Raw genomic sequence first — 21,920 nt, 5'->3', positions numbered from 1 at the left:
CATTGAAGACGGACTTCCTGGTTTGAAGGCAGCACAGTACCGGCCGCAAAAAAAAAGGTAATTTTTCATGTTATTATTTCAAAATAAAGGAAAACCATTAGCGGTGATCTACATGGGTGCTAATGGCGATATGCCCCTTGGGGGCTGGGACCACCCCGTTGGCCCGACACCTCGGGGCAAACCACCTCAATGGTTTTACTCAGGATTTACCCTGTCTATGCAAGAGTGTTTATTGGCTTTATAAGGATTGTGTTATGATATATTAAGCGAACCGACAAGATTGGATTTGGGAGTTATATGTTAACAAAGTGAGACTAGTTGGTCCACTAAAAACACAAACATATCGACAAAATTTATAATTTTGCAAATAATGTTTGTGATTTTATCATAATCGTGATGTGTGACTTTGTATATGGGGGAGGTGTTAATGAGTGTGAATTTTACACTGTGATATATAGAGGACATAGGGCCTCATTACACGGATGGCGGTAAGGATTTACAGTTACCGGTAAAATACCGGTACCGGTAAATCCTTACCGCCTTACTACGAGGTCCCTTTGCGGGTTGGGGGATTTAACGCCTGCTTTTTGCAGGCGTTAAAAACCAACCCGCAAAGGGACCCAGGGAGCTAATTACGGTACTGCAATTTGCAATACCGTAATTAGCGCCTTCCCCATTCCCATTGAGCCCTATGCGCCAAAAATGGGAATGGGGAAGGGCAATGGTGGAAGGGGGAATTACCACCCGGCCAACCTTGGAATGGGGCGGTAATTCCCCTTTCCGCCAAGGCGGTGCCGGTATTTTACCGGCATGAACCATGGCGCTAATAGCGCCATGGTTCTCCGCCATCCGTGTAATGAGGCCCGAAGTCCAAAATAGATGTATTTTTCTAAAATTGATAAAGAATTGAAATGTCAACATTTAGATAGGTGTGTTGCAGTCTTTTAGTGATATAAAATTAAAATTGTAAAGAATAGTGTAAGCACTTATATTCAGTGAAGTGAAAATGTTGCCATAGCACATCATGTGATAATGCGGTTGATCAGCATGGGCAAACGCTGTGCATCGAGTGGGGGTAATCCACTGGAAGGTAAAGCAGGCATTGAAGCCAGATCACATTCTAAAGTCTGAAGGTCGTGTCTGCTGGGAACAGGGGTGGACTGGCCTATAGCAAACTCTGTTCATTTCCTGGTAGACCTCTAAACACTGGGCCTCTTTTGTATGGTATTTACACATTTTCTCATAGGAAAAGGGTTGCTTTTGTTGAAAAAGTGTGATATGGGCCGCTTTGAGAATTATTTCCAGGGCCTCTTTTGGTTCCCAGACCAGCCCTGGCTGGGAATGGAATGCCAAAGGTTTGATGCCAAATTAAGATTGGCTGTTTCTCTTAAATGATAGCTATGTATCCAAAGAACAGGTTGCCACTAGATGTGGGTTTCACATCATTAAGCATGACTTAACAACATCATGCATTCTGTTCTGACCTGCAGCATTGTGATACGAAGTGCATTTGAAATATGAAGTCAAGTTCTGCTATTGTTCCCTGTAGTTTTAGAAATGTGTTTGAACAGTTTCCCGAGCGTTTCAGACATAATGAAAGGCCTGTATGTGTTACATGCAACGTTTAATCGTGGAAGGAATGCCTTTGAATTAGCAGATCATATGGAGTACTGTGTTCTTCATAGGATGTATTGTGTCATGCAACTAAGATGACAGAGATAGCTGGTCCACAGAAGATCACAATACCAACACGTGTATGATATTCATTGCACTCACTATCCCACTCAGTGGGCGGAGCTACGGCGGCAAAAACCTCAAGGCCTCTTTTCATGTTCATCATGAAAGAATCCTTGATAGTGTAGAAATGATGTCTGTCCATAGTGATAGTGATATCGAAGAAGATGGCAATATACAAGATGAAATTCAAAAGAGAAAGCAAAACGAATCCTTGTGATGAAAATGCTAACATTCGCCTTTTATTCACATAACACTGTAACGCATTAACAAAATGAAAATAGTAGGATTAGGGAACAAAGGTGCGATGAGAGTTGGGTGGAGGAAGCAGGAAAGCAAAAGGAAAAATAAAGAAGTGCACTATATGTTAAAGTTCTGCTGAGAACACAAATGGGGAAACCCTTGAAGCCGTGAGTTTTTTTTTTTTTATTTCTGGAGAGACGTGGACATAGATGAGCCACGGAGAGAAAAAACCATAGCCATAACCGGGAAATGACGCAAACACCCCAGCCATGTTTTGAGAGGAGGAACGTTAAGACGTCTTGATTGGTTGGCACAGACATAAAGGCCTGTGAGGCCATGTGAGCCGGATATTAGCCACTGTCCTAAGAGCTGGTACACCTAGTACACCCTCTGCGTCACTAAAGGAGGCATAGACCGCCTGTGAACCAGAACAGGAATTATGTGGGCACTAGATGACAGATTAGGTCCATTCCATCTTCTCTTCGCTTTGTTTATTTCTCTCTTCTTTCTTTCCTTCAATAGTTATTTCCTTAATTCTGATTCTTTGGTTCCGGCCTTCTTCCTTTCTTCCATCTTTCTTTCATTTTTCTTCTGTCCCTTCAAATCGTCTCTTTCTATCTTTCTTTTTCTTAATTTCTCTTTCACTTTTCATTCATGTCCATGTTCTTTCCTTTAGACTATGTTTCTTTCCTCCTTTCCTTCTTTGTTGCATTTCATGGTTAATTTCGTTCCTTCTTTCCTACCTTTCTTCCATCCATCTTCGTTTTGCTTTCATTCTAAACCATTGCGGTCCATTGACCAATTATACTCCCTTCTGATGGTAAACGTCCGGCCATTAGCTTGTTCCTGCTTGGAGGAGCGAGAAGTCCTTGCTGCCTGTTTGTAGGATGGGCTGCTCTATGATATTTAGGGACAGGAAATATGGTTGGTCTTTCCCGCTTGAATGAAGATTGGCAAATGTTGAGGTTGATGTGGTAGATTGTCTAATGCACCAATCAATTGATAGCATATGAGATGACAGCGGAGAATTTGAACATGGCGGAGCGTGTGTTGTTTATCTGTGAAAGAAAGAAGAAAAGAAAGAACTAAAGAAGAAAGGGGAAATTGAAATACAGAAGGAAAGAAAAAAAACTATTTATGAAATAAAGGTTGAGAAGAAAGAGTAAAAGATAGAAAGAACAATATAAAGGAAATGGATCCAGAGAAAGAAAGAGAGAAATTGGGTTAAAAAAGAAAACAAACTAAGAGGTAGACTGGAAACAAAAAGAAAAAGAAAGAACATAGGAAAGAAACCTAGAAGGAATTGAAGGAAGAAAAATGAAAAGAAAGAAAGAGAGAAAGATAGGATCAACAGACAGAACAGAGGGAGTCATTTTAAGAGAGGTGGGTAGAAATATGAAGAGACGGAAACAAAGCAAGGAAAGGAATGTGAACAAGAAACTAATAAACAAAAGAGATTAAAAAGAAAAAGACAGAAAAAAGAAAAACAGGATAGAAATAATGAAATTTAATGAAAAGATAATCAAACTGCTAGCATGAAAGAATAATTTACATGAATAAGGATATTTCAGAATTGTATCATTGACACCCAGGATGCAAAATGTGTCCTGAAGTCAGACCGATTATTGGTTCTTGTAAACACAATAGTGGCCTCTATGAGTTTGGAAATTGTTCCAAAGTGATTAGTCAAGCTTCATCCCAGGCAGTGAGAAAGGTGAGTCAATTGGAGGGATTATTTTGTTTTTGTTTTAACATAAATTCTGTCATTCTTACTAGTCTTGTATGTTCTACCCAGGCTAACACTGCTGATTGCTTAAATGTCTTTTAAATAACATGATGCGAGAAACGCGCTGTTAGAAAAAGTAACCATCTGCTGCCTTCTTTCTTTCTTTGAAACCGTGACTACAGCCAAATCCACCTGAATAATTGATGTCCTCCTCCCCCTCCTCCATCCAAGCCATGCATGTCTTTCCAATTTCACACGCATCCTGGTTCCTGGGCATTTTATGCACAGCAAATTGATTAGCATCAGAGAAGTCTCCGGGGCTGAGAAATGTAGGGCAGACTGCATTATTTCTGGCTCACTGAGGAAATCCTCCGGGGTGCCTGCATTTTGTTGAACTGACCGGGCCCATCGCATTCGCCCACAGGCTGCCGCCCCCTCGATAATGGGACACATTGCCCAGCACAGGCTTACCGTAGTCATTATTTCTGTACACGTGGCATTTGTCTACTAGGATTCCTTCCAGGCTAGGGATGCTTGAAGAAGTCATTTTGCATGCTCTTCCCAGGCATGCACGTAATTGGACAATAAACTGAGCATAAGGAAGGTCTGACACATTAGCTTCCAGCACCACAAAGGTCCCATTTTTAGTATAATGGCAATTAGCACCCGGGGTGGGCAGCAGTCAATCAGGTTCCTTGGATCGCCGGCTGAAACCGCTAATCTCAGCCCGCGTTCCATGGAACCTGGTTGCTGCTTCCCCTGCTCTCAGCTCCATCTCCCTTATTTTTATTTGTTTTATGGTCCCTCCACCCCCTGACCCCACTTACTTGTTTTCTTCAGCAGTAACGGCCATCTGCCGGCACCGCACTTCTGCTCCCGATCCGTGGTCATCATGGAAATGGAAGAGGGCATCCGAATGGAGCCCCTCTTCCATATCCATGGCATTCATTTTGGGACAGTATTGTCATTAATTGAACAGGACGTGTTCGCCAACGAAAACCTCAACACCAGGACGCCACCAATACAGATCCTCTGGAGTGATCATCTCATCATCACATTTGTGATCATGCTACCTACAAAAGCAACCAAACAACCCTACAAACTGCCAACTATCATGAAAAGAAACTGTAAGACTATCAAAGCTAGCAACATAGTACAACATTTGGAATTCAACAAACCATCAACCACGAATCTGAACGAAGTCAACTTCGATGGAAAAACAGAACTACTTCACAAATGGATCACCGGAACAATCAACAATATCTCCAAGGAAAAACCTTCAACCCCATTGTGCAAGGAAGCAATGCAAAATCGTTTACCCCGCTACTCACCGCCATGAAAAGAAAAAAAAAGAAGCTTGAGCTAGAATGGACAAGTAAAAATATGGGTATCCATGTACTGGACGATAAGGGTGGTCAAATACCCAAATCTTCCCTTGGATATTGTGTCTTCACGTTAGGATTTGGGCAATTTTATTTATAATAGTTCCTTAAAAAACAAAAAGGTTTTGGAAACACTTCTGTTGTTTTGTCATAAAAGGCTGTCCTCAAAATGAAGCAACATTGACTTTATTAGGTTTTCACTTGAGGGCAGGTTCTTTCTTTAAAAGACCCCCACTTATCCCTGATTAATGTATTTTCTGGGAGGTGGGTATATTTCGTATATCTGGGACCTACAGTCCTCGCGTCAGCTTCTTTTTTTATTTCTGTTTTGTTTTTTTCTTTTGTCTTGCTGTTGTTAATATAGAAAGTTGTTCCTATATTTCTGTGTGTTTTATACACAGTAATGATCCTTGATCAGTCCCTATCTTCATTAGGGTTGATTGTACTGTATTCTGACATATTGCGTTCAAGTATGCAGGTACAGTGTTGTGATGAGCCGACCGGTTTCAGTGGTAGGAGACCACTTTCATCAGGGCTTAAAACAGCTTAACCATTTATGTGGCTGTTGGTGTTTTTAGGGCTAGAAATAGCTTCCTTACATGCATGCGGACCAGTCTGTATGGATACAGAACGGGGAGGGGACGGAGGGGAGAAAAGTGGAGGGGAAGGAGAGAGAAGACACGACACGATGATGAGTGATATTGTGCCTACATCATTTGTCTGTTTTTCACCTGGTGTGGTGAGTGTCTTACCCCCCAATTATTTGGTGTCTTCTCTTCTTGGGAGGGACCTAGATGTATGGATGTAGGCTTCAGTCCTACTGCAGATGCCACTGTGAATCAGACTTCTGCACAGGGTACCTAGATGTGGACCGAAATATGATTAGGGTCATTAACTAGGTCAAGGTATCCATTTTTATAACATCACTTAAGCAGCCTCTTCAATTGCTTCAGGCAGAGTTCCCAGGGAGCAGGAAGTACCAACACTTCTCTAGTTATGTGTGTTTATAAGGTACAGATATACCATACCCAGTAAGTGGCAGACACAGGGGTATTTTACCCTAATGCAAGTCTATACAATGAACACATCCTGCTAAACTGGTGAGTGACTGTTGATAACACTAGCAATTTAAAATTAGTGACAGCTTAACAAATGCTTTTAAGATGTGGTGCTGAACTAACCTGTTGGCCCCTTAGTTGTGCTTGCGAGTCATTTGAAAATGTTTTTGCGGCTTATTTCAGGTGAAGAAATTCAACCAAAAGGGGCACCACACTAGATGGAATACAATAGAAAACTGCAATAAGTATGCACAGGTCAACAATGCCTTATGGGTAAGCGGGCTCTTCCTAGCCACATTTAAGCAAAAACAAAATCGAGCGTGACCCTTGTGATTAAATTCAGGGTTTTTACCTGGTTATTTAGTGCTTGTTCCGGTGCAGTGTGCCTCTGACAAAAATACGGCCATGCAAAAAAAAATCACAAATCCAACGACAAATCCGTTCATACAAAAAAGGAAATCCATAAGGCCAAAAAGAAATATTATGACAACCGAATCACCAAAGCTGCAAATACCCCAAAAGAACTGTTCAATATCATTAACGAAATGGGAAACCCCCTACGCTGCAACAACACACTGATACCCTCATTCAAACTATGCAACAACCTCGCTGACCTCTTCAAAAACAAAATAGCATCATCCACCAAATCATACAAAGGAGACCGGTTAACCAAAACACTCAACCCACCCTCCCAACTGAGGTTCGTCAGATTAAACTCCAAAGTTTACCCCAAATATCAGCAAAGACATTTGTCAAGCTGGTAAGAAATAGCAACAAAGCAGACTAGACCATGGACCCCTGTCCCCCAGATATATACAAGTCAATCCTCACTCAAGACACACCAATGGAATACTACAGAAACCGTTTCAATGTATTATTTTCAACAGGGAAAACCTTTCCTCAAGGATACAGCAGGCAACGTGGAAGACCTCTCCAACTACAGGCCCATCTGAAACATCCCCTACCCAGCGAAACTACTCAAAACCTACGTCTATGGAATAAAAAAAGAACACATAGAAAAACACCTACTGCTGGACCAGGCACAAGTCGGCTTCAGACCTATGAGAGGAATGGAAATGGCCGTCCCCTCAATATAGATGACCTAAAGACAAATGCAGACTCAAACACATGTGCAGCTCTTATACTTCTGGATCTGCCCGCAGCATTCGACACAGTCAGCCATATCATCCTCATCAGGAGACTGGAAGAAATAGGAATCACTTACCCAGCCCTTCTCTGGATTAAATCATTTCTAACAGATAGAACAGAAACCGTCTGCATTAAACCTTTTAAATCCTCTCCAAAGGAAACCACCTGTGAAGTACCACAAGGATCCTCCTTATCTCCAGTGATCTTCAACATCTACTTGACTCCACTAATCAAGCTCATTAAAAGACACAGCTTCACATGCTACAACTACGCTGATGGCACAAAGATCATCTACAAAATACAAGACACACTAGAAGAGAGCACAAAGCTGGAAGACTGTCTACAAGAACTCTACGGTTGGATGAACACAAACAGCCTCAGACTCAACCCAGGCAAAACAGAAATAATGGTTATACCTAAAAACATCTAAATGAACTTCAACATCCGATGGGCGACAGAACTATGAATAGCACTGACGCCGTCAAGCACAGTAAAAAATCTTGGAGTCTTGATGGACAACGAACTAACATTAGAAGCACAAGTTAATGCAATAATACAAACAAATTCTTCCTCCTGCACATGAAAAAAAGGATCCTACTCTTCCTCGCCTTCACCCATAAAACAATCACCATCATCTTCCTCATCATGTCCAGAATAGACTACGCCAACAGCCTATAACTAGGAATGCCTGAACGCCTACTAAAGAAACTACAATGTATCCAAAACACAGCAGCCAGACTCCTGCTCAGGCTAACACGAAGAGAACCCATCACCCCAGCACTGAAAATGCTTCAATGGCTACTGATAAAAGAACAAATAAGGTTCAAAACAATATGCATAATGCACAGAGCAATCCACGGCCAAGGAGCACAGTTCCTATAAAAGAAAATAACCACCTACCTTCCAGCAAGACCACTCAGACCAAGCAATGTTATGTTTGCCTAGAACCAAAATCTTACAATAAAAGAAAATTCGGAGGGTCGTCTTTCTCTCACCTGGCGGCAAAAACCTGGAACTGCCTCCCAAAAAAAATATGCAATACAAGGAATCACCTGAAATTCAGAAAACTACTTAAAACTTGGCTCTTCACATCAGAATCAGAAGTGAACGACTATGAAAACAAAGACTCTGCTGGAAACAGATGAGGTACATTGACCAATACAGGCAGCACAAGGGGCCCCAGAGCACCTTACCCCGCTAGGTAGGGACACCCAACAAGAAACCCAGGGAGGGTCCTAAATCCCCTGACTTAACCATTGCTAGCCCATGGGCGGGGGAGGCCACCTCAACCTTTTATGCCCACATAACCACTAGAACCTACAGGGGAAATCCATCGACCTGCTAAGTACTTGTCGACTAGACTACCACATAATATCCAACAACACAGGACGATCAGAGATAATGAGAACAGAAGTCCAAAGCAAAGAGGTAAAACAAAAAACCCCTAACACAACTCAAAAACCTCAATTTTCAGCATACACTTCTCCAACACAAACACACACAACCACAGCTTTGCACAGCAAACCACACACATTTCACCACACTGCAACAACATACAAACAAAACATAACCATGCACATGGGAATTGGACAAACCCGAAAATCGCACCTAAGCTCAGCAAACAGTGAAAACCGAACAGAAGCTGCCAATAGAACACCGCAACTCACACTTTACCTTGTCCTGGTATACCCTAATAACCATCTCTCACCCTCACACCCTCCTTTTCAGATCCGCCAGAGCACCAGGGGACCAATCCGGTGGTGATAGTGCGCGGTACAAATATCCTTTAACATTAACATTATGACTGGGGAAGTATGCTAGAATAAAGCCTGGATTCCATCATTTTGAAAAGATTGTTGCATTAGCTCAAATGCAGAGCGATGGGTTGTTAGATGGGACTATGGAATGGCATGTGAAGCACACTTGCAACTAGTCCGAGCTTATACAATCTTTCCATTGGTTCCTAAACGTGAGCAAATTCAATTTGCATCAGTTGTCCAGCTTGTTTAATATGGAGAGGAGCAAACAGCCTTTTCCCCAATCTATTACATAACTATTTTTGTGATGCAGTAAAATGTTTTTTGCATTTCAGTTGCCAGTGTGATATGGAATAGAGCAAATAGTGCTGGATCCAAATTTAACTAGGACCCTATTCAATACCATTTTGAACCTTGAATGAAAACTGAGCACACAAACACATTATGTATGTGAGATAATGCAGTGGGTGGATTCGATTTGTGAACCTGTGCTCTCTTGACCACTCTACAGATTTCCAAGGTGTATGTTAGAAATGGAAGTGTGTTAGCAGCGATCACAGTTATCCCGCCAACTCATCTACCGCCAACACTTGTTTCGACACACTGGTCGTTTTCAAGGCCTGGCTCTTGATCCGGCTGCATGGGGATTTGACCCTTTCTGTATTTTGCTCTCCCATTACGGGCTCTTAAGTCTTCTTATGAATTGCTGCATTTTGCACCCATTTTGAAGGGATACTATTCTTCTAACGATAACGCTTCTCTGGGACCAGAATCAATTACCTATTAGGTCTCAGAATTACTCCTTAATCCACAACTCCACAATTTCTGGATCTTGCCAGCCCACTCACAGCGAGACTTCACCTTCTCGGGACATTTGTGTCGTCTCAGAAAATTCTTGCCGGGATCAAGAGCCAGGCTTTGAAAATGACCAGTGTGTCGAAACACGTGTCGGCTGTTCGCGATGTGAATTAAAACTATGTAATCCTTTGTATCTGTGATTTTTAGTGATAATTTCATCCAGTTATATCATTGTACCTAAATCAAGGTTTGAGCGCGAATCACCTTCCCACACACATAATCCTTTTCCAATGTATGTAGTATGGATTTAAAAGAAACTAAACGTTGATCCTGTCATCATATGAGAAATACTGGATTTTGTTTGAGTCACAATCTGTGTCGTTTAATCTCACACAGCAAACACGGTACACAAATCAGACAACTTCATTGTTTCCCCAGTGCAAAAATCTTCTTGTTATATGGATTAGGGCAAAACTTGGGTGTTCCCAGATTCACATGCAGTAAAACTGGTGCTAAGTGCAATTCCTCAATTCTTTGCTCTGGCGCAAACATTAGATCATCTAGCTCAGGGTGCTCACAGTGAGAAGCAGAGTATCCAATAAGGCTTGTGGCTTTTCTTCTCAAGCAAGTGATTTTGTAGGACACCCCTCCCTCAGTTGTCAAGCAATCAAATCCTTATCAGTAACATATAACTCTCTGACGTGGGCATCCTCTCCAGATTCCTACATCAATGATTCCTACCAGCAAACGATCCTCCACAAATAACTAATTAGAGAATGGATTCCCGGATGAAAGGCTGTGTCAGTATCCTTTGTGGAAGGGGTACCTTCCACAAAGGATACTGACACAGCCTTTCATCCGGGAATCCATTCTCTAATTAGTTATTTGTGGAGGATCGTTTGCTGGTGAAAGACGGCTATCACCGTTATGACAAATCACTGGACAGATATTTATTTTATTTATTGTTTTATTTATTGGTCACTTGATAGGCGCTTATACAGGAAGTAAATACTATTTCAAAGCACCCACAGGGAAACAGGAGGAAACCTGGGAAAGAAACATGATACGAAGCACGAAATATAAATACAGTGAGGGGAAAAACGGACAAACCTACTATGCCTGTGAATATTCAGAATGTGCAAGTGCCGCAAGGAAGAGGGCAGTGTGGGTAAGTGCTGAGGTGTCCATGCTCGAGGATGAGACACAGATGAAGTGCAAGGTATGCTAAGTGCTACATGGTCAGGAGTGGTTTTTAAAGAGCCTTCCTTTTAACTGAGTACTGGCAATTTGGAATCAGCAGTAATTTTTAAGGGGTCACGTTTTAAATCTTATTTTAGATCAGGAGACTGCAACCAGCATGCTACACACCAAGAAGCCAATACTCTTGACTGGGTGCTGTCCCATAATATGGAACTTACTTCCATTGAAGTGACCCCGTGCCCTTGGTCTGATCACCATCTTGTTTCCTTTGATCCTACTCTGCAAGCTAACTCTGTCAGGGTGAAGCGGTCGCAAAAAGGAATAACAAAGACAAGGAACTATAAGAATGTTACTCCCCGATCGTTAGCAACCGTCATTGCTGCTTTGTCATGTAATTCGCCACCATCTATGCTAGTGGAGGGCTTGGTTACTCAATACCAGCATACCATCTCTGAGGCTATTGATACTCTTGTTGCCCCACTTAGGACTAAAAACATTAAAAAGGATACAAAAAAACCCACTTGGTTTAATAATGACCTGATCACACTCAGAAAAGCGACAAGGGCAAAAGAACGGGTTTGATGGAACAATCTGTGCACCGATTCCCTTCTTGGTTATAGTAAGCCTGCGGCTGCCTATAAGCAGGCTATTCTATCTGCCAAACAAACTAATCCTAAAGACCAAGTCTAGCTCACGTGAGCTTGTGACAATTGGTCTAGTTCAGGGTAACAGATCATCTGTCCAGTTTGCACTATGTACATAATTACTAACATCAGCTAATCAATTAACAACCCCTTCCCAATAACGTGTAACCCGTCATTAACAAATGAGTGCAGAAGGGGCTTAGATGGGATGGTCTGTAAATGAGTGCCTCTCTGCAAAGGAGTTTAAAGATGCAAACATTTTACTGGCTGCATGATTCCTTTCAGCATGGCACAAATTTTAAAGAGGGAATGTGCTTTGCTGAAAAACACTATTGTTAAGTCAGAAAGCCAAAGGAAGGGAAATGTATTTGTTCGCTTTCAAACAGAAATACCATGTGGGTTTTAGTGGCATGATCTAGTCAAAAGGGGAAGGTTTATGTTGACTGGCAGGTTGAGATTATAAAAGACACTGTGAGTGGGTGTGAGGTCAGACTTACAGGGCAGCGGTTCAGAAACTTCCTGGCAAATGGCAGGCTGCGTTCGGGAGATGAGTGGCAGACTGGGGAAGAAGAGATCCTCGCATCCAAGTCGTGTCCTTCGTGTGGGCTGCCCAGGTATGCCGAGGTTGCGATTGAGAATATCTGATTGATGCCAAGCCAACAAAGAGGGATTTTTCCAGAGATAGCAGCGCAGGGATCTTGCCAACTGCCAAGGTGAATATAAGTCAGTCATAAGTGAGGTGAGTTAGTCAGGCCTGGCAGGTTCCTTTCATATGTAATGTCCGTGATGTATTTTGAAAACAGCTTTGAAAATTCAGAAAAAGAGGTTTGTTTTGCTGTCATTTTGTTTTCCTTCCCTTTTCTTTCTCAAACTGCGTCTGCTGCCAAGTGTATCGGAGTAAAAGGTCAGTGGTAAGATAAAAACTGGGGGTGTTTATTAATGAATGCAAACTGTGTCATGTAATATAATTTAGATGTTCTAGTCTGTACCCAAGTTTATACAGCACGACATGTTCTCTGAATAGATTCAAATAACAGTATATATATATAAAAAAGGTTTTTAAAACTAAGACAGTTTGCGTTGAGTTTTCTGTGTATAAATGTACTCACTGGCATAGCGATTGTGAGGTTACAGGAAGAGGCCGAGTTTACTGCAGGTGGTAATTAGTTTTACCACCCGTGGTAGAACCTGAAGTAAATTTTGGTGTTCATAGTAAGTAAGTTTAAAGTGTGGGATGCATGTGTATCTGATGACTCATTCGTAATAAAAAATGTTTTGTGATTTGGCTGCTAAAGCATAGCTCAGCATTAGTTGCTGAGAGAAAACAGTGACACTGTCAAATATAAGTGTAATAAATCCGGTAACTTTTATTTTAGGAAGCCCAGGGATGAAATACAGGTGTTAGGGTATACTCTTAGGGGAGCATTGCCACTCTAAATAGGGAAGACCCCAATGCATAACTACAATAAAATATACCACCAATTTACCACAATAACAAGATGCCACAAGATTACGTGTATCTCCACCAGAAAATATATCTAACATGTTTAATAGCTATACGAGGCCACTGTTTGATCTGCTTGATAGCAAGGGGGTCTGCCAAACAATCTATGCAGATGATACCCAGGTTCTTTTGGAACTGTCCAGTTTGCATGCCCATGATACCTTAGCCATCAATAACATTTATGCCGCTATCCAATCCTGGATGCCTCTGAACATTCTAGCTCTCGATGTCAAAACAGAGCTATTGATCGCGGGTCCTCCCCCAAGCTAAAAAATGTGACTCATGATATAGTCACTTCTCAATTACTGGGTGTTCTATTAAAGTATCCCCCCATGTGAAAACTCTGGGAGTATCTCATCTGCCCCCATCCTGTGCCTACTTAACCTGCATAGGCAAATATACCCTACCTCTCCATGGAGAAGAGAGCTGTTATTTCTTCAGCCTCAATCAATGCTAAGCTTGGTTATTGTAACAGCTTGCTGGATGGTACCTCTGACTCCAATATTAATAAGATGCAGTTCAACCAGAATGGGGGCGGTCAAGGCTGTCCTCCGCCTTAAGAGACAACATGTTACTGCAGACGTAACCTTCACTGGCTTCCAGTAAAATATCGAATTCTTCACAAAGTCTGCAGCATGACCTATAAATGCCTACAAGGATTGGTGCCCAGTTATCTCTCTGTGCCACAGTACAAACTGAGAAAATATGGCAGAATCCGTTTTTATTTCCTTGCCCTACATTCATGGAACAAGCTCCCTCTCTATCTAAGATCTATTCCTAATATGGCTCCCTTTAGGGCAGCAGTTAATATCCTCCTCTATATAGGAGTAGATTAGGTCTTCTTTTTTCCAGCTGCCGCCCTTTCTCCATCTCTGCCTTTTGTCTGTCTTCTTTTTTATGTGCGCCCTGAGACCTTAGGGTGTGTCAGAGCGTTACAAATAACAAAGTAAAGTAAAGCATCCCTCCATATGTTTTTGACCATAATCCCACACTATTGATTGTGCTGGTTAGGGCTGATGGGAGATGTAGTGCAAACATCTGGAGAGCCAAAAGGTGCAGATCCCTGTTTTAAATGTGCTATTGATGATATTGTGAAATAATTAAAGATGTTACCCTTTTTCTTTGTAATATTGATGTTGACACAGTATTGATATTTGAAACTGTGAACTGTTGGAAATGCAGGAAGTTAAATGCATAAAACTTAACTATCATGGAACGGCTGCGCTTTGATCATGTCTATGCAAAAAGGATGAGCATTCTCGTCTTTAGCACTTAAGGGGTTAATATGGCTTGAAAGATAAGAATTGTTCTATTGATAATGAGCTGAAGGATAAGATGCAAAGTATGAGATTGAAGAGGCTAGATGGACCCAGGCACTTTCACCTTTAGGAAATATGGAGGTTATATAGAAATATGGCCCAGCAGAGGTGTGGTTTAGGTCAAAGAAGTAGCACGTGTTCCGTAGGTGCAAGACATTTTTATTTAAAATGCATGGAAGAATGCAGACAGCTAAGAGTAGATTTTGTGTAACCATATCAGATAACTCAGGGTCATCTGATATTATCAGTCCTGGCAGTTCATTTCACAAACAAAAGCATTCTGGGAGTTGCAGTTTCCTGAACTTCAATTAAACAAAGTGATATTAAACACAGGTAGGGTTTGTCGAACGGTAGTGGGCAGAACAAGGGGCAAAATTGGGTGAACTTGGCAAACTAAAGAGATATGCCATCACTTGTGTGTAGGTTGCAGTATCAAAGAACAAGAAAGCGGGGCAACATGGGGGTGGGAGCAGTCACTTTCTAAGTTGGGGTCACCTGCGTGTGATAAAGTCACAGCATTGACTCTCTGAAGGAGTCAGACACACATGGTAACCTCGTGAATATCCCATTCCGTGACGGCCGCGTACAGCTACAAAATATTTTACCCAATATGTATGATCCAGTGTCTGGCAATAAAAGGTAAATGTTTTTCTGTTCATGGAATGAAACAGCCAGAAATTGTATGAGGTCACACTGTAGAAGAATATAACAATTGAAATGTATAAATAATTAAATAATTTCCCCACACTTCAACAACCATCATCCCCCCCCACCCTCAAAATCTTGCTCTACGATCCATTGTGAATTCTAGCAACGCTTTGAAATAAGTGTTGGACAATCCAGACCGTCAGACACATCTAGCTTTATTTTGGTCCTGTCGGAAAAAAAAATCAAGTTACACCAAAAAAAGTACTTGGGTCTTTGCTACCTACTGACAAAATGTACATCACAAGATTAGAAACTGTTCAGTGGGCTGTTTTTTTCTTTTTTGTTGTCAATTGGTTTATACATTGTTCAGTGATCATGAATCTACAGGTGAGACATGAAAATAGTAAATCAAGAGACAACAGTATTTGGCACTACGATTCGAGATACTCCTGGTACTTCCCATGCTCATGTTGGCATGAATGGCATCGCGCGACTGAAATGGCACTGAGTCCTACGAGGGGCGGGACCCTGTTCATGGGATGCCCAGCCTCAGGTGTGCGTTCTGGCCCGACAACTGAAACTGACCAGACTGGCCTTGCTTTTGTTATTCTCTACTCAACAACTATTTGAACAATTAGAATCTCCAATTGGGATGGATGGATTTTGCATATACACAACTTGAAGACCAACACTAAAGCTAAGAACGTAGCAAGGTAGCGTTGCCCCCCCCCCCCCGTGCCCCATACCAAGCAAAAGAGTTAATAGATTCAGCAAAAACTGGAGTCTTATCAAAACATCCCACAATACATAGAGAATACTGCGGAAGAGCCGTTCTGGCATATTGGAAATCCCTTCTCTTGCAACAGAGCCTATACTGACACCATGAACTGGAGGGAACTGCTACGGAAGAGAAAGACTAATACGTTGGGAACATTGGGTCTTTTCCTATCATTGGACACTGACTCTAACGCCTTTTAAATTATCTCAAGCAACCCTCCAATTCTGAGAACACGAACTCCACTTTACATGGTAACATGGGGTCTGTCTCTATATCTAAGGAAAATACACCCTATAACTTGTGTTGGGTGCTCAAAATGTGATATGCACCATAAACGACCAGGTGCAGCTCTAGTTGGAAATAAAAGTCCTGACTGTGGCAATCACAAGGCCAGGTTCCAGCTCGCACCATGAAACAAGCACCAAATCTCAGGAGGAAAGGAGAGCACACTTACCTCTGAAAAAGAATGCCTCTCTCCATCCTAATACTTTAGACTGCTAGTCCTGCAGAACAGAGGAACCAATATCTGCTCTACACAGCTATTCTAAGACGTGGATTTTGTTATTCCACGGAGCACCGTGCCTTCTGCTTCCACCGCAGAATACTAGTGTGACTTTACAAAGGTTCTTAGATTCCTTGTCTTCCTAATCTTTTCACTGCATTAAATACCTGCCCTCTTAAAATCTGTTTTTCAGTATGTTAATTTAAATATTGTCATTGATTACCAAATTGCATATACTTGACTGAAGGGAGACAAAATTGCAACGCTACATTTCTTCTATTACGGTTTGCAGTAAACTTCATGATAGACTGGTCTGGAATCGCCCTCAAGACATTGAGCAGGTCACTAGGTATTCCTTTGACACAATCAAAACCTACCCACCATTTGACCTGGAACCTACGATGTAATATTTTTCGAGATTCCTACACCAGCCGGCCCATCACAAAAGTCCAAAAACATCTTTGTACACCTTCAGGGTCATTCAATTTTCTCAAAGGGGATGTATGTATGTGGGTTGCTTTCACAATCTACTTGATCTATGTACATAGATCTTCATTTAAAACTTAGTGTGCAAACATTATTTCCCAATGAAACACATTACATAACAAAAGCAACCCATCTTTTATTCCATAGCTTACTTTATCAGAAATTAAATCCTGAATCTGCTTTTTAGTTTGAATCTGACTCAACACCACCCTCGTGCATGCCACAAGAATACAAGATTGTGCATCTTGCTAGTTTGAAAAAAGGCATGACCATTTTCCTGAAAGTTATACTTCCATATTATCAGAAAATGTGACCCATTGAACTCATGGAAACAGAAAGAAATGTGTTTCCCTACCAATTCGTTTAAGCAGCCAAACCTAAGAAAGAGGTTTGTACACGGACACTTCTTCAGTATCCAATCCAGGCAGTACATTGCAATTGTCTATAAAGTAAAAAAAAGACTATTGTGTTTGTGTGTCCCTGTTCACAGAGTGATGCAGAAAGTATGCAGAAACTAAATCAACCTGACTCCAACACCAAATTTTAGATAAAGGACATACTGAAGGGGTGTCACCAGCCTTACAGGAGCGGAATGCAAAGTATGTTTTACCTACAGAAATAGTTCTGCCCTTTAGACTGTGCGTAGTGTTGAGAATGTCTTCTTTTAGGTCTATCTTCTTGGTTTTCTTTCTTTGATGGACTATAAAGTGCTTTCAGCAGCTTCCTGGAGTTTTTGGGTGGATAAAGAGCCAAAGGAGTGTCTCTTGATCCCTCCCATATTTCCCACAATGCAAACAGGAATGTCCTGGATTGCATGAGCCAATCGCGCCTTGAAACACTTGTGTATTGGCCCGTTATAAATGCCATATTATATCATATCATATCATATCCCCTCTGCAAATGGGGCCAGGAGCATCACAGAGGACAACGTCAGAGTTCAACCAGAAATAAGGCAGACATTGGACCACCATTGCCGGTGGCCTCCGCTGGAGAAGCACAACAGCCTCACTACTGATGAAAGCTAAGGGAACAGCTTAGTTGTCACATCCTCTGCCCTGCACTGTTAGAATGAGAATTGAGAACATATCATTGGTGTTATCACCTGCAAAAAGTGACAAGCGAGATTCCCAACGGCGGAAGGCATTGATGAAACTCACCGTTAACATGTCGGAGAGAGAGATTAGACATCATAATGAGGAATGGCCAGTCAAAGTATATGCCCTGTTGATTTGCTGTCTGGAGTTCAATTGTTTGCTGAACAACTCTTATCTACCTTTTATCTAGTCTGGCGGCATCCCTAAAGACAGTTTGCATGATGCGGGCCATGAATTTCGAATGCAACCTGGATTTTGCTGTTTAAATGAGACTATCAAGCCATGATTCTTTAAAATATGCTTTTGCTTTTCAGTATGTTCTTCACAATGCAATCTCACACTCAACATCAAACATGCCTTTGTACAAGAGCTGGACTCGGGTTACAAATGAACAAGAAGAACAATGCACGGAAAGAAATATAGATTTGAAAAATGGCTCCCGCAAGTTTCCGTTGCGGCTGTCGGCACAGCGGCTTCTCGGAACGAGGGCCAACACTTTCGGAGCAGGGAATCCCTCACGGTAGGGGGAGGGGGTCAGATGAGGGAGGGCGGATCTCAGTGGCCTTCAGTCTTGCCCTTGACTTCATGGTTTGGCGATCCGGCTGGTAGCCACGGCGATACAGATCGGGAGCTGGTTTGCTTGGCCATGCTGTAGTGGCTTATGACGGTGTAGAATCTTCCCCGGGAGTTGGAATCCTGTGCTGAGTAGTAGGCATCCAAGGAGGCTGGGATACAACGCTTATGCTGTGAAGTGAAAGGGCAAGATGCTGTTAGCAACAACTATACAGATTTATTAAAAAAACATACATAGATTGGATTTCTCGCATTTAAGAACTACCTTCTACACTCCTCCAACTGCCAACAAACCCGTCCTTATCACCACTCAACACAGATACAACATGTATTTAAAATGAGGCATGAAATGGTACGAGACGCAAAGCTGGTGTGGATACTGCGCGGCATTTGGAGTGTGTCTTCCCGGATCGCAATCTCCCCACCACACTTTGTGGTACCTTCCTACAGCTATTGATGGATCGGGTGTCCAAACATTCCATAATGAAATGTTATCTTGATACAAAGCATCAATTGATGAACAATTATAAAACATACACATTCATAACAACTGAGGAGTACCAATATGTGGTCAAAAAAGGCCATCCATTCCTGCCTCTGCCTATGAGGAAGGAGTGTGGCCTGAAAACAAAGGCACACCTGGCCTGACCACCTTGGCTGGCCCCCTGCACCTCGCAATGCAGACCGCAGTCAATGCTCTGTGAAAAGATGGCCACTGCGCTGGACCCGACAATCTGGTTGGAGGAGACACCAGAGCATAATGACACCAGGCAACCAATGAAAAGGCCCGCGGAGCCCTGAGTCGGATGGCGAAGCCGGGCGCAGCTCAAGGCCTGCAGTTAAGGCCATCCATTCCTGTCTCTGTCTGTGACGAAGCAGTGTGCCTTGCAAACAAAGACACACCTGGCCTGACCACCTTGGCCCCAGCAAGCTTGCAATGATGACCGGAGCCGATGTTCCATGAAAAGATGACCGTCCATTCCTGTCTCTGCCTGTCCATGCCTGGAAAACTGAACTGCAAGGACCCCTTCCATGCTGCCCTGAATACATTGCGTACACTCCAGCCACAGACCGCTGCTGATCATACAAACCGTCAAGGTAAGCAGCGTCATTACGCAGTGTGCTGTGGCATTATCTGTACTGCTTTTGCATTCATGTACAGTCAAATGCTACCACATAGCCCGCAAATCCCACTCACCCGCTTCCTCCCCCTCTCCTCAAACCACCACCACAGGGAATCGTATCAGACCTCTCTATGCTAGACGCAGCCTACCAACTCACTACCCAGACCTCCCCTCCACATTGGGACTACCATAGATGAAGTACCTACCCAGACCTCCATTCCACCCAGTACACAGGGTAACTCAGTCACAAAGTCTTGCAACAAACCGCATCAAGCCCCCACAATAGCTGCATAGCCAATGGGCCACCCACCCATTTCCTACCTCCACTGCACACGCAGTTAACAGTTGCCCACAACACTGCCACACTGCATTCTACCCCTCCCTACTGCCCCAGCAAAGCACACTCACGTCTCCCTCCTTGGTACATCACCAGCACCCCCGGTGTGACACCCTTACCACCTCCTACCCACTACCTACCTGGTGGCACAAAATGGATGTGCTTGGGGAAAACCGCTACCTGCGCACCCAGCCCGTAAGCCACAAGCCTCACTATCCCTACTACTACGGCTCCTCCGGTTCACAAATACTCTAATAAGGGTACACGGTACCCCACACCAGCTACCTCTGACCGCATGCTACAGCCACATCTTCGCAAAGCTCCATCAATAATGCTATGGGACTCCACCACGAACCACAGAATTCCTGCACTACACAGCTTTTTTCACCTACCCACATGCACTAAGACATGCAGAGCTGCAGACAGATATTGTCACCTGGCAGCCCAAACTTGCTCCTCAGATATTATTCCTGTGACCTACCCCTGTGTAACCCAAATGCGCAATTCCTTCCTAAGCTATTTCACTAGTGTTCCTAGCCACACACCACCACTCACCGTGAAAGCAGCCACCACCTAGCCCTGCATTGCTCGCCGACCACCCACCTTTACACTCTCATGTATCTTGATATGATATGATATGAAATGGCATTTATAATGCGCCTATACACAAGTGTTTCAAGGCGCAACCAATCAATGCCTTGATCAATGCCAGATCCATTGCTGCCCACGCTATCGATATCCATGACCTCATCACATCCAATAACACTGACATCCTCGAAATGACCAGCCCTCTCCATCGTGATACCACCTGGATACGCCATTATCCGAGAAGATAGGCCCACTGGCAAAGGAGGAGCAGTCGCCTTCATTTATAAAAACTCCCTTGCTCTCCAGCCTACAGCTATCTTCCCCGTCTTACATTGTGAACACATCTCAGCTAAACTAGCCTGCTGACCAAACTCAACCATTGCATTTTTCCTCATCTATCGAGCACCTGGCCCCACAGCATCATATGAAGCAAACCCAACTCAGCTCCTATCAGCCAACCTTAAACCTTCAACCCAGCTCATCATCCTAGGTGACTTCAATCTAGGATACAATGACCCTGCAGAATCAGAGGCAGCAGCCCTCGCTTAAGCCATGACTGCCTTCCACTGCATCCAACAAATCCCCGACCCTGCTCATGTATTTGGCCGTACGTTCGACTGGATCCTAGACCACAACTGTAACATCTTCATTCTGTCCAACACGCCTCACCCATGGACTGACCACCACTGTATTAGCTTCACTGTCCCCATCCCCACCTATCGCCCAAAAAGGACCATTCTTATTTCCCCGGTCATAACACGATGCTTCTGCAACCTGACTAAAGTGCACTTATTTCTCTTGCTCAACCACCACACACCGACCAACCCGGACATTGACGCACTAGCAGCACACTACAATACTATATTTGCTGAAGCCATTGAGAACCTCACCCCACTCAAATACTGGAAACCTAAAAACTCTAGGAACAGAAATCTCTGGTTTACTTCTGAACTAGAAGCCCTACGCGCTAAAGAACAAGCAGCAGAAGCTGCCTGGCAGAAAGCCCCAACCATCCCAACAAAGCACATTTCAAAGATGTATCAGACGAATATAAAAAAATCTATTCACAAGACTAAAGCCACAGTCTACAACAAGAGGATCACTGAGGCAGCATCAAACTGCCCAAAAATTGTTCTCCAGCCTTCGCAAACTCAAATCCCCCATCACCCCACCTTCTACAGACACCACCTGGTGCAACAAAATTCACAAAGCCCTGATCAACAAAGTCACACAGCTACAAGACAAAATCAAATCTAAAGCTGCCCCCTCAGACGAA

The 21,920-nt window shown here is 43.0% G+C and overlaps 1 protein-coding gene and 1 long non-coding RNA gene across 3 annotated transcripts in view; both read right to left on the bottom strand.

The window, feature by feature from the left end:
- Positions 1–1,948: 1,948 nt before the first annotated feature.
- Positions 1,949–10,616, bottom strand: LOC138581242 (uncharacterized). Its single transcript, XR_011304482.1, has 2 exons — positions 5,838–10,616; positions 1,949–5,700 (listed from the first exon to the last, which is right to left on the bottom strand). It is a non-coding gene; the product is annotated as an uncharacterized lncRNA (long non-coding RNA).
- Positions 10,617–15,356: 4,740 nt separating this feature from the next.
- Positions 15,357–21,920, bottom strand: part of NSG2 (neuronal vesicle trafficking associated 2) — a 241,542-nt gene continuing 234,978 nt past the window's right edge. For both annotated transcript variants that reach the window (XM_069652423.1, XM_069652422.1), the window contains exon 5: positions 15,357–18,766. In XM_069652423.1, the coding sequence (XP_069508524.1) occupies positions 18,578–18,766 (189 nt within the window). In that variant the 3' untranslated portion in view covers positions 15,357–18,577. The remainder of the gene's footprint in view (positions 18,767–21,920) is intronic.

Source organism: Ambystoma mexicanum, chromosome 3p (assembly GCF_040938575.1).
Source record: "Ambystoma mexicanum isolate Mex_15411 chromosome 3p, UKY_AmexF1_1, whole genome shotgun sequence".
Lineage (NCBI taxonomy): Eukaryota > Metazoa > Chordata > Amphibia > Caudata > Ambystomatidae > Ambystoma > Ambystoma mexicanum.
The sequence above is the reverse complement of the archived record's forward strand: the minus strand, read 5'-3'. Positions and strand labels throughout refer to the sequence as shown.